The 12,516-nt window shown below is 36.6% G+C and overlaps 1 protein-coding gene across 8 annotated transcripts in view; it reads left to right on the top strand.

Moving 5' to 3' along the window:
* DCLK2 (doublecortin like kinase 2) overlaps positions 1-12,516 on the top strand; it is a 142,990-nt gene that overhangs the window by 77,238 nt on the left and 53,236 nt on the right. For all 8 annotated transcript variants that reach the window (XR_010024475.1, XR_010024476.1, XR_010024477.1 and 5 more), the window contains exon 3: positions 9,438-9,540. Coding sequence is in view for 4 of the 8 variants with exons in the window: in XM_063108834.1 (XP_062964904.1) it covers positions 9,438-9,540 (103 nt within the window). In the remaining 4 variants the exon portion in view is untranslated. The remainder of the gene's footprint in view (positions 1-9,437; positions 9,541-12,516) is intronic.

Below are 12,516 nucleotides of genomic sequence, written 5' to 3' on the forward strand. Positions count from 1 at the left end.
CTTTCTTCTTGCTGTACAAAGGGTTCCTTCCCTTACTGTAGGCCAGCCAACATTCAGTGGGAACAAAGCAGGCTATTTATACTAATTGTATTCTGGGTCTTGGGTAAAGATTTTTTGGGAGATTCCCAGTCCCTGATTACTGACCTGTGAATTTGTTTTTCTGATAGTTGTTGCTTCCATTTTGGAAGGACCAAAGGACTTTTTTTTTTTTTTTTTTTTAATTTCAGAAATAGTTTCCCTGTTCATTTTAAGCAAAACTTTTATTCCAGAGATAGAACTGGTTTAAACTGGATGGGGGTTGGGGTGTCTGGGGTAATCTTAGTTGCAATGAAGTTAATCAGATTTTTATAGCTTTTAAGTATCTAGGAGGGCAGTCCATTTAAAAGAAGTGTGTCTGCTAGCAATAGAAATAAGGATAATGGCTCAGGGAGCTCTTAGGTTTTTCCTTTATTGTATGTTAAAATAGTTTTTTTTTGTATTTTTCTTACATCTTAAAGTTGAATTTTTATTTGTTTACATGATAGAAAAATTATATATGGTAGAATATTATTTGGGGGGCTCAAAATTAAATGCAGTTTCCTTTTGGCATTTTATGACTTGTAACATGACCATTTCTTAAGGGGAAAGATCAAGGATATCTATACAGTTTCATTAAAAGCCTATATAGTAATTTTACTTTCAAAGATAAGCTATTTACTGGACTTCTTTTCTGAGCTTCTTCAAATCCTTTTTAGAAGTAAGTTAGAAATAGTTTTTAAATTGTTCTTTAGTAGAGACAACCTTTTAGTTGAACTCTGATAATGAAAGCATTTAATTTCAGCAGGAGGTGTAGGTTTTTGTTCTCTCTCTCTCTCTCTCTCTACTCTATCTCATACATACACACACAATCGAAATCTATTAAAATGCCAGTGTATTTTATACAAGGGTACTTCAAAAAGTTTGTGGGAAAATGGAATTAAAAATAAGAATCTTTCCATGAACTTTTTGAAGACCTCTTGCATTCCTCATATCCACCATCCCGTTATTTCTTCTATAAAATGTAGTTCCTGTTTGACAAGATGGATATTTCGTGGGTGCTAAGACTTTCACCTTTATTGTGTTTAGATAAGTTGATGCTAGTTTACACTAGTCTGTCACTGAGATCCAGTAATGTTTCTTTTGCATTTTTATCAGGTCGTGGAATATTTCAATAAAATAGGCTTGCAAAGTATCTCAAGAGACCCTCATTTAATGCAACCTCAAGTCTCTGAATAGCACCAAATATTATAATTGCAATTGTAATTGTAATTGCAAATGTTATTGCTTTGAGTCTCCTCTACCAAATGATTGCAGTAATAGATTTCAGAGGCAATTTTCTTCAAATCACCCTGAAATGATGAAATAAATTTAATTCCTGAAGGAGCTTATGTGATATAAGATGAGTTTTTAGAAAGTTATTTTAAAGTGTCTGGGTCCAAAATTTGATCAACCAAGTATTTGCACTCATGCCTTCTATAAGGAGCAACAGGATTTGACTGACCTACTCAAGGAATTTATAGGTTATCTTGGGATAGAAAACTAACATCATAGACCTGGGAACCAGGACCACCCTGCATGATAATGGTTTGATTGGAATTCATAGGAACCCTGTGAGATGGAGCCTCTAGAGAGGGCTACCTGGAAGAAGCAGGACTCAAGGCATTTCAGTTATTATTCATTCAACAGAAATGTACTGAGCAAACCCTATATGCTTGGTGTTATGTAATGTGCTGGAATTATAGTGAAGAACAAGACTGATCCTGCATGTATGGAGCACACAGTCTGGTGAGAGGTCCAGACACAAAACCAGGCAGTTACCTCAATGATGACATCTATGCTGGGCACATTACAGAGTATTAAAGGAACACCTGGATTTGGAGGGACATTGAAGATTTCTTTGAGGACATATGAAGCTGAACTTGAACAGAAAGAAATTCCAATGGACACCACTTAAAATGGTGTTCCTTTTTTTTTTCTTTCAGAAAAATGTGTTCAACTTTTTTGAAAGCAGCCTCCTAAAATATAAATAAGCTGTTTTTAAAAACTAAATTATTTAGAATTTTAGAGCAGAAAGGGATCTAGAGAAATTCAACCTGCTTTGCCACCAATTCCTTTATAACTCTGGAAAGGATAAGAAACACAGTGTTTCCTAAGAGTGCCAACAGGTCAGGAAATGGAGACCTAACACAACCCCTTCTGGTTTAAAATATAAGTGTCCGGGGGAGATTATATCTCTGTGCCCTTTACCTTTTTTTTTTTTTATTGTGAGGAAGAGGGGGTTATTATCAGACCTCAGGCCTCTCACATATGTTTGAATATCTTTTAACAGAGACCAAATAGGGAAAGAAAAAAAAAAGTGGTTGTGGCAAGCTATTAAGAACTAGCACTGAAATTATGGCTGGCATCTATTCGCCCTGACCTAATTAATCTATCTACTGAAGGACAGAAAAATTACTGTTTTAAATGGCCCCCATTCATTTGGAAAGCTCAAATGTGCTCCTATAGATATATTATTTCTCAGTTGGATGTTTCCCCCATTAGATCCTGCTGATTGCTTTAATTTTGCACCTTAGCAGAAATATTACTTTCCCCTCACTGTGTAGCTTTCTTTCATGAATGTGTAACATCCATTATTCCTGAAGGGCTTCTGGAATAGTTCATTCTTCCTTGTTTTGAAAAAAGAATTTAGAAGTAAACAGTAAGAGGTTTTCTAAACTGATATGGTTTTTCTCACCCTTTTTAAGGATGGTTTTGTGACATTATTCATGATTTTGATTTTTTTTCTGAGACAGATTTAGTGACCTGGCCTGTACTTCAGTATTAAACTTCAGTAAAAAGTTAATGATAAAAGAAATAGACAGATCACCAGAGTTAAAGAACACAGAACATATTGTAAACATAAATGATAGAATTATCTAAGTGTCCAAACATATGAAATATATTCTAGAGGTACTGAAGATCTCATTTTATGGGATACTGTTTTCATCAAGTTAGTTTTTCTTTGTGCTCCTTTATTCCTATATTCTATTACCCTGTCTGTCACCCTCTTGTAACATTTTGAACTGGAACTTTTAGTTTTATTGTCCATCTCCACCACTAGACTGTGTGCTTTTTGTTTTTTGTTTATGCCTGGCATGTGGTAGGCACTTAACTAATGGTAGAATGAGTGTACAGTAGCAAATTAATGTGGCTTCCATTGATGAGAGAATTATTTAGTTTATATCAGACCCTGGGCATTTTTCAGATGTTTCACTTTGAAAAATGTCAACTGAGTTTGAGGCACTACTAGGAACAGTTAGTATATATATGAGTACAACCATGTACCACATAATGACGCTTCTGTCAACAGTGGTCTGCATATATGATAGTGATCCCATAAAGTTATAATGGCTGTACCATATAGCTGAGGTGTGTAGTAGGCTATACCATTGAGGTTTGTGTAAGTGCACTCTGTGATGTTTGCACAATGACAAACTCACCTAGCGATGCAGAATGTATCCCTGTTGTTAAGCAATGCATGACTGTAGTCCCATATATTTATGAAATTTAAGCACAGGCAAATGACTGCATTAACACTAAGGAGGTCTAATATCACAGGAATATAATTTTAGCATAAAAATAATATTTATATGCTTACAATTCTGTTTATCTACTTTATCTAAAAATGTTGATGTTTGTTCATATAGCTTACATGTATAGATATAAACCAATGCTTTGCTTTGATATGTTACATTTAAGTCAAAACTTTCTTATTCATTTTATGATTATTCTAGGGGGCTGTTGGTAGTATCTATTTTTTAATGTATGCATATAAACATATTTATATGTAAATTACTTGGATCACATTTCTATATAGGATTTCTGAGAGTGTAAGATATCTAAATTTCGTTTTGGATGAAATTTTCTACAAGTGAACGCTATCAATGGAATGTTTTCAAGTTGTTAATGATATTTTCTGGGAAAATATCTGATTTATTGAACCTGCAGAAAAGCTTGTACTTATTATTTTGTTTATATTTATAGGAAAGAATTATCCATTAAGTTAATTTTTAAAAATATTTGAGGCCATGAATTAATGAAAATGAAGAAATTATCAGTGGCTTTCTCATTTATTTGCATTTAATCCTTAGAGGTTAAATGAAATTGATTTCTTGCCCATTTTGCAGATGGAGAAACTGAGCTTCAGGGAGGCTACGTATCTTGCCCAGCATTCTACATGTATGAAAGGAAGGAGGCAGTCAGGCTCAGCAGTGTGGTGCTCTGCTCCCAGCAGAGCCTGTGCTCAGCCAGTGCTTCATGAGCTGATAACTGTCGTTCATAGAGAATAGCGTGAGTTATTCTACAAAATAAAAGTAAAAACAGGACTGAAATCTGATCATCCCCCTTCTGTGGATATTAGTTTTGATTCACCTTTAGTCATACTCATCAATTTGTACCTCAATCTGCTGGTGTTCTGTTTCTAGTGTATTTAAGTTTACAGTTTAGTGAAATATAGTAGGGACAGTCCATAACAGTCCATGTCTACATTGTGAAAAATATGAGCGGAGACTTATATTTTAAACCAGCAGTGGTAGAAAGAAAAATAAATTCCTATCCATTCCTTATTTACTCATTATGGTGTAGTTCATTTTTTTGTTTGTTTTGTTTTTCCTCAATTCAAATTTAATAGGAACTGCAACAAAAGATCAATGAGCTGATTGATGCCCCATGAATGGTACATCATTCACATCAGAAGGCCTGCCTCACAGCACAGGCCATTTCCACCAGCAAAAGAAAGGCTGGGCTCTCAACCCCTGTAGGAAAGGCTGGTCCTGTCCCACACCACATCTCGGCTGAATCTAAAGTCTTGTGTTTTAAGCATGAAAAAAAAAAAAAAAAAAAAAAAACCAAAGAAGGTTTTCTTCTCATGCCTACCCACTGCAGCCTGGCACTATCCAGTCTAGTTTTTTTATATCTGTGTTCATATCAATTTTCTTCTATCGGCTGAATTGTTAACAATTTCAGCATGAAAGGTTTTGATTTTTCCAAAGCACTATATAGGCTGGACATCTTCTTTCTAGTTTTAGAACTGAGAGTTTCTGCTGTGCAAACTGTGGGAACCTGAGTGGATCTTTAAGGATGCCCATAGGCACATCATGGTTCCCTTGGGGTTCTCTCTGCCCACAATCTCAGATTGCAGTTTCACACCTCTTCTCTTTTGTTAAATCTGCTACACCACCTCTCACGGCCTCACTCTCAGCTGATGACTTTGCTTCAGTTTTCTCAGTGAAGTAGGAAGTAATCAGAACACGCCCACCACCCCCAGGACCTGGTGTCCAACCTAGCGGCTGCTGCCTCCTCACTTTCTTTACTGTCCAAGATTGACCACAGTGTCATCCAAGGCTAGTCCCTTCACCTGCACACTTATTCCATTTCCCATCATGAAGGGAGGCAGCCCCAGCAATCCTCCCCTTTCTTTCTTGCCTCACTGATTTTTTCCTGGCTATTGGGTCATTTCAGCAGCATAGTTAACTGGCTGTTGTTTTTCTCATCTTAAAAAACAAGCTTTCTTGACCACCACTTCACTTCTCCCTTCTTCCACCTTCCCATTTGTCGAGCTCTTTTACCTGCTCGTAATCCTTCTGACTGGGCCATTGTCAGGCTAGGGCTGGGTCTGGAGCTCACAGACCCCTCAAGCCCGTTGACAGACTGGGACACAAAACCTTCACACACCAGGCTGGATCCCCAGACCCCTCACACACAGGTCTATGAGCTAAGTAACCGGCCAAATGGTCCTTGGAGCTGTAGGTTCAAGAGCATGGCCACGTGTGGCAGACGCCCAAGGCAGTAGATGCCAGCCAAATGTGCACTAACGCCACCCACACACACTTATTTACAAAGGATGAGCCGCACCACCCCCAACCGGACCTAAGGCAGGGGGCCTGATTAAATTATTCTATTTTCCCAACACCTTGAAAGAGTTTTGTCTACCCCATGCCTCCAATTCTTCTCTTCCCATCCTCTGTTAAACCCACTGCAATCAGACCTTCTCCCTAGTGACTCCACCAAAACTACTTTTATCAGGATCCCAGTGACTAAATTGCAACTAAATTCAGTGGTCACTTTTCAGTCTTCCTTTTACTTGGCCTCTCAGTAACATTGAAAGTCAGTTGATCACTCCTTCCTCCTTGAAATACAAGGTTATTTCAAAAAGTTCATAGAAAAATACAATGAAAAGATAGTATGAATCTTTCCGTGAACTTTTTGGAGTACCCTTTGCTTTCACTTTCTTGACTTAGTTTCCAGCACATGTAAACCACATCACACCTAAACTTGTCCGTTATCTACCACTCTTCCCTGTCAGAGTTAATTGCAACCCCATCCTTTCAGCTGTTGAAGCGAAACACTCTGAGTCCTTATGTTTCTCTACTCTCCTGTTTCTATGTCCAGTGTGATCCCTTCTCACTACTTTCACTTCTAACACCTTTGCACAGCCACCCTCATCTCTTGCCTGGAGTAGCAATAGTTTCCAACTACATCGCTTTCTATCCTTGCCCTTTTACAGTCTTAACACGGTGTGATCCTGTTAAGATTTTAAGTCCTGGTACATCAGTCTTCTGCTCAAAGCATCTGATGATTTTCTGTCTGAGTAAAGCCAAGGGTCTTACCAACAGCTGACATGGCTCTGCACAATCTGCACTAACTCCTTACCTTTCTGATCTCCTCTCTTACAATAACTCCCCCTCCACCCCGCACTGTGTTCCAGGATTTTCCCTTTCTATTCCTTGTGAATATGCCAAGCCTGATCTCTCCACAGGGCTTTTGTACATTTCTGTTCTCTCTGTCTGGAACACTTTTCCCATAGATACTTGTGTGGCTTGCTCCCTTGCCTCTTTTAATATTTTGTTCAGATGTCACCTTTACAATGAGGCCTTCCATGACCGCCCCGTTTAGTAGTGCAGCATCCATCCCTGCATTCACTATTTCCCTTTCACATGCTGTCTTTCTCTATAGCACTTACCATCTCCTAACATTGCCTAAATTTACCCATGCGTTTTGTTTATTGTGTATCTCTCCACACTTGCTCATTGGGGGCAAGAATTTTTGTCTCTTTTTCCCTTTACTGATATTTACTGATGTATCTGTAGCACCTAGAATAGTGACTGGCACATAAGTGATCAGTAAAAATGCATTGAAGGAATGGAGGCAGGAGTTGTTTACTATTTTGTGAGGTATGTCACTGTTGTGAGTACATCTAAATAAAATTAGTAAAAAGACATGCGTTATCTCAGTTGTACCACTTATTCACTTGTTTTTTACACACATGTATTGAATATAAGATTAACTTTCTAACCAAATATGTAGTCAAGACTAGAACAGTAATCAAAGGGAGGTAAACACCCATTGCAAACTATGTTTGGAAATCCAAACTTAAATTGACAGGGAAATCATTAAAACATCGACTCGGAAGGACTAAATAGAACTACAGAAAAAAATAAACCACCTTTTTGATGTTATATTCCCAAGACTTTTTAAGTGCTTATATGCCACATAGTATGGAACTTAATTATTTACGTTGTCATTATTCTAGTCAAATGCCACTAATATTGTACCAGATGAAATATTTTTATAATAAAATCAATTAAAAATTATGGTTTTTTCTAACAGACATTTAAGTATTTTTTTTTAGAAAATTTAATTGCTGTTTTTTCAATGCTAGAATTATTGTTAAAACAAAATTTTCTTGTTATAAAAATTTGGATTAAACTTCAGTAGATATTTGTTTTGCTTGGCCATGAAAGAAAACTGTGTTCAATTCCATTTGACAACCATTTATTGCCTATATGTGTGTAAAAAACAAATAGTTGGAAGTATAAGATAGACATAAATGACTTTCAAGCTAGGTAGAATAAGTAAGAACTGTAGGTAGAAAGATGAACCGTGGGATTCCAGGTAAGGGAAAGCAACATGGTGTTGTTGTAAGCAAAGATGTTGAAGCGGAGGACTCATGTCTTAATTCCTGTGCTCTCGTTTACTAGCTCTGTGTGGCCAGGTTTCTCTTTTTAGGTCTGTTTTCTTATTTGTGAATGAGGGGTAATAATAGTATTGACCTTTTAGGGTGACTCCCAGGATTCTAGCATGGATGAAGGGATGTGAGCTATCACCAGTGGAGATAGAGAAGAAAAACAGGTTTAACAGAATAATGAAAAGCACAATTCTTCTTAAAAGCTTCAGACACTATGGCCTGAGCTGAGTTTCTGTGAAGTACAGAAGCCACATCTTGATGAGAATTGGAACAAATGAGCACTGTCCGTGCCTGCTCCACTTGCTGACTATGCAGTCAACTTTTTGGCATTGCAAAAAAGTGCATCATTTGGGTCACTTAATTACTATGACCTGAGTCATCTATACTGTATCTAGGTCACTATCTTCTCTCTGGAGAATTGTTTTCTAACATACAGGGAGATTATTTTTTTCCCCAATAAAAAGCTAAATAGTGATCAGGAAAACTTAAAGAATTCCTGAGATTGTTCAGTACTTCCAAGTAATTGAGCAATGGTTTGTTTTTGTTGTTTGTTTAACTTTACTATTGGGAATGGAGTACTGTTTAAAAAAGAAATCTTACATCTCCCATTGACAAACAAACAAAAAGTATAGCCTATGTATGTTCAAAATCCTGAAAGATGGTTCTTCTTGTCACCACTGGGATGAATTGATAAATGTGCTCCCTGAGGTGGGTCCAGGTGCTGTGGGGTCTGAAACTAATACAATATTGGGGGTAGGGGCTTTCTGAAAAAATATGAAATTAACACTACACGTTTATGTATAGGGACTTGGAAGAGCCCTGAAGCTTAAGCCTTACTAACTTCATGGCAAATCTTCCTCTGATCTTGATGGTGGTGGTTATGGGAATGAGCATTAACTGCAGTTTTCCAAGCAGTTTTCATATATAATCTTTAGAATAGCCCAAGGCACTGTGCTCGAGGTAGAGAGAAGTCACACAGTTGGAACGTGGAGTTGCTAGGAGAGGCAAGAAGAGCAGAGTAGAGAAGAACACTAAATTGAAAGCAGAGGCTCCATCAAACACAGCTTGGCCACCCATCCATCAGAGAACCCTAGAAAAAAATCACTTAATCTTGCATGTACACTCTTGACTTCACCTGTAAAATTGGAGTATCAATGTTTGCTCTGAACCTTTTCTTCTGTAGTTCTGAGGTCAAGAGAAAGTGTTTGAAAGTGCTTTACAAAGGCTGAGTGCTTGGAAATATAGTGTGATATTATATATTGTGATATTAAACAGTTTTCTATTCCATCTCATTATAGTTGAGGCTTGAAAATATATGTAATCTTGCTCACTTTTTCCACTTCTAATGTTTCTAATTTATTTCTTGGATGTGGTGTGTGTGTGTGTCTTTGTTTTGTTTTGTTTTGTTTTCCAGGTTACTTGTCTGCAAGACTTTTTTGGTGATGATGATGTTTTTATTGCGTGTGGACCTGAAAAATTCCGTTATGCTCAAGATGACTTTGTCCTGGATCACAGTGGTAAGACAGTTCATTGACCATCTTCGTAAACCCTGAAATGAAGGCTTCGGATTTAATCACTTGGTACATGTTGAAAGGTGTGGCACGTTGAAGAAAGGTGGCAGCACTGGTAGTACTCTTTTTGAACTAATGAAAATACAGAATAAAATGAAAGCACTTGCCTAGTTGTTGGGGGGAAAAACAATTACAGTAATCAAATAGTTGTGGGGGTTTTTTTTTGTTGTTTTTTTTTTTTAGCAATTTCATTTTATCTCATCTTTTTGCATTGTTTTGCCTCTGCAATGCTTTCTGCCCTCTTTTAGAATGGTGGCTGGCTATGCCACCTTAAATGTGTTGAACCTGAAATGATTATTTGTCCATTTTTCATGATGTATGTGTGTTACCAAGACACCCCACCCCTGCCCCAAAAAGTCTGTTTGCTTGCCACTCAGTAGACAATAATTGAGAGCCAAGAGTTGGTATAAGGAAAGGTAGCATTTAATCTGGAAGCCGGCAGTCTGGAGAAATGGTGGGCTTAAGTCTCAAAGACTATCTCCGCCTCTCCCAGGTTTGCCAAAGGGTTTTATAGGGGTATGTGGTGGAAAGTTCATTCATGGTGACCAAGAGGGTACATGCAGACATGCTTGAGTGTTTCAGATAATCACCAAGGAACTTCCCGGGTGGAAGTTGACCAGGATTGTACTTTATTACCCATGTGTTCAGTTCCTGTTGTTCTCAAATAAGATCAGGTTAGTAAGCTAGTAAAGAATGGCCATCTGGGTTAATAATTTTCCCTCTTGTTATTTGTATACAATGTAAGAGCAAGAGTCATTGTGTTCTGGCAATTAGCTGCAGGCTATATGATTTGGGTTACAGGAGAGAACAAGTTTTTAAAGTCAAAGGCTTAACAAAATGGAGTCACTTCTGCTCAGGCTGTTACGTGTGTACAAAAAGATAACATGAAAGGATGGTAACTAAATTGTTAATGGTGATTAAAGTTTCTTTTTACCTCATTATCTTGTTTTACAACTTTTAAAAAAGACAATAACATGCAATTGTTTAAATATTTATAAAAAAGCTTTATCATGGGTAGGATAGAAATCCCTTTTTCCTGATTTTAGCAAATATATGGAGTTTTGAACTATTTACCATAATACCAGTGATTTCAACATTACTAATTCTGGGAATATTGCTTTACATATTGCCTTGAATTACTTTATACCTACGAGTATTGCAGTAATAGTGGTTATTTTAGCCGATAATAAAGTCAACTTCATCTTTAAATAAAGTAAAATCATTCAAACACATTTCACAAAGAAGAGGGATCTTGGAGATATAGTTATGTTCTTTTATTTTGTAAATGAGGAAGTTTGGCTTTTAAAAAATTTTGTGGACCATAGACCACTTCCAGTTGTAATGGTTCTCACAATACAGAATTAGAGAAATACGTTATCAAATAAATACAATGGTACATAAGCTTTTAAAAATTCAAGACAATACTTTCTGTAGCACCAACCTTCTTTGTGTAATTCTTTCCTATTACACTACAAGAGGTCTTCAAAAAGTTCATGGAAAGATTTGTATTGTCTTTTAATTCCATTTTTCCACAAATTTTTGAAGTATCTTCGAATATTAGTTATCCATGTGCTTGGGGCTCAGTTATCTAGTCTTTTTGTTTGTTTTGCTTTTCACTTTCTCCTGTCATTGACATGTTACATTAGTATGTTACATTTGTTACAATTATGAATCAGATTCCTTTGAAGGTTTCTGTATTGTATTATTCTATTGGACTGGCCCTACTTTAGGACGGTAGTGCCACTGGAGAGTTCTTAATTGTAGATCATATCCTTTTGTGTTATCTGTGGTAATGCTCTCCCTCCATACCTGTGAGATTAAAGTTGACCAAAATTTGCATTTATGTATCATCTGTAGTTTACATCTTTCTTAATTTTAGCTTTAGTTTCATAATATTTCTTTGTCAATAGTACTCATTTTCAAAGTTGAGTCACAGAAAATATGTTCTAAATTATAAAGTTAATTTGGATAATAATATCAACAATCATAAAACATTTGTTGAGCCCTTACTATGGGTGTTCTGTTCAGACATTGTACTCAGTGCTTTACATGTGTGTTGTAAATTTATCTAAGCTAGTTGAGTCATTCATAGTTTTTTTTGGTGGTGATTGATGGCCTCCAATAGTTAGAGATAGGTGAGAGCTATTGATCTTTTTCCCTCTCAATCTCCAGTTACTTAACCTCCTACAAAATGAGGATAATAATTGCTATTTCATAAGGTTTTGTGAGGATTAAATGAATTAGTGTATGTCATGCAGTTAGAAGGGTGCTTGTCACATAGAAATATGTGTGCTGCTATTTTTGCTGTTAATATTATTACTATATCGCCACTATTACGTGGTAAATTTTTGCAATGAAAGCAAGTCTCAGACCTAATTCTGCCACAAGTACATCTATTAGAAGGCAAACTAAAAAAAAAAAAAAAAAAAGTCAAACTTGTGTTGTAATCTTTTTTTTTTCTTTATTTGTATAGCAGTTTTAGTTTTACAGAGAAACTGAGCAGAAAATACACCCACCCTCTCCCCACCAACATATAGTTTCTCCTGTTATTGACATGTTACATTAGTGTGGTACATTTGTAACAATTATGAGTCAATATTGATATATTATTAATTTTACATTAGGGTTTCCCTCTTTGTATTGTACAGTGCTATGGGTTTTGCCTACAGTGTAATGTCATGTATTTAACATTACAGCATCATACAGAATAGTTTTGCTGCCCTAAAAATCCTCTGTGCTCCATTTATTCAGCCCTCCCTCCCTACCTTCCTCAGCCCCTGGAATTGTGGCACTTGTATTATAATCTTGATGAAGTCTTAACTTTAAGGCTTCTGACACCATCACAACATCTTGCATTAAAAATCCATTCAGAATCCATAGAGTTCAACTAACCTAACCTTAGTCAATTAACAAAATCTTCTA

Source organism: Cynocephalus volans, chromosome 9 (genome assembly GCF_027409185.1).
Source record: "Cynocephalus volans isolate mCynVol1 chromosome 9, mCynVol1.pri, whole genome shotgun sequence".
In the NCBI taxonomy this organism is placed as follows: Eukaryota; Metazoa; Chordata; class Mammalia; order Dermoptera; family Cynocephalidae; genus Cynocephalus; species Cynocephalus volans.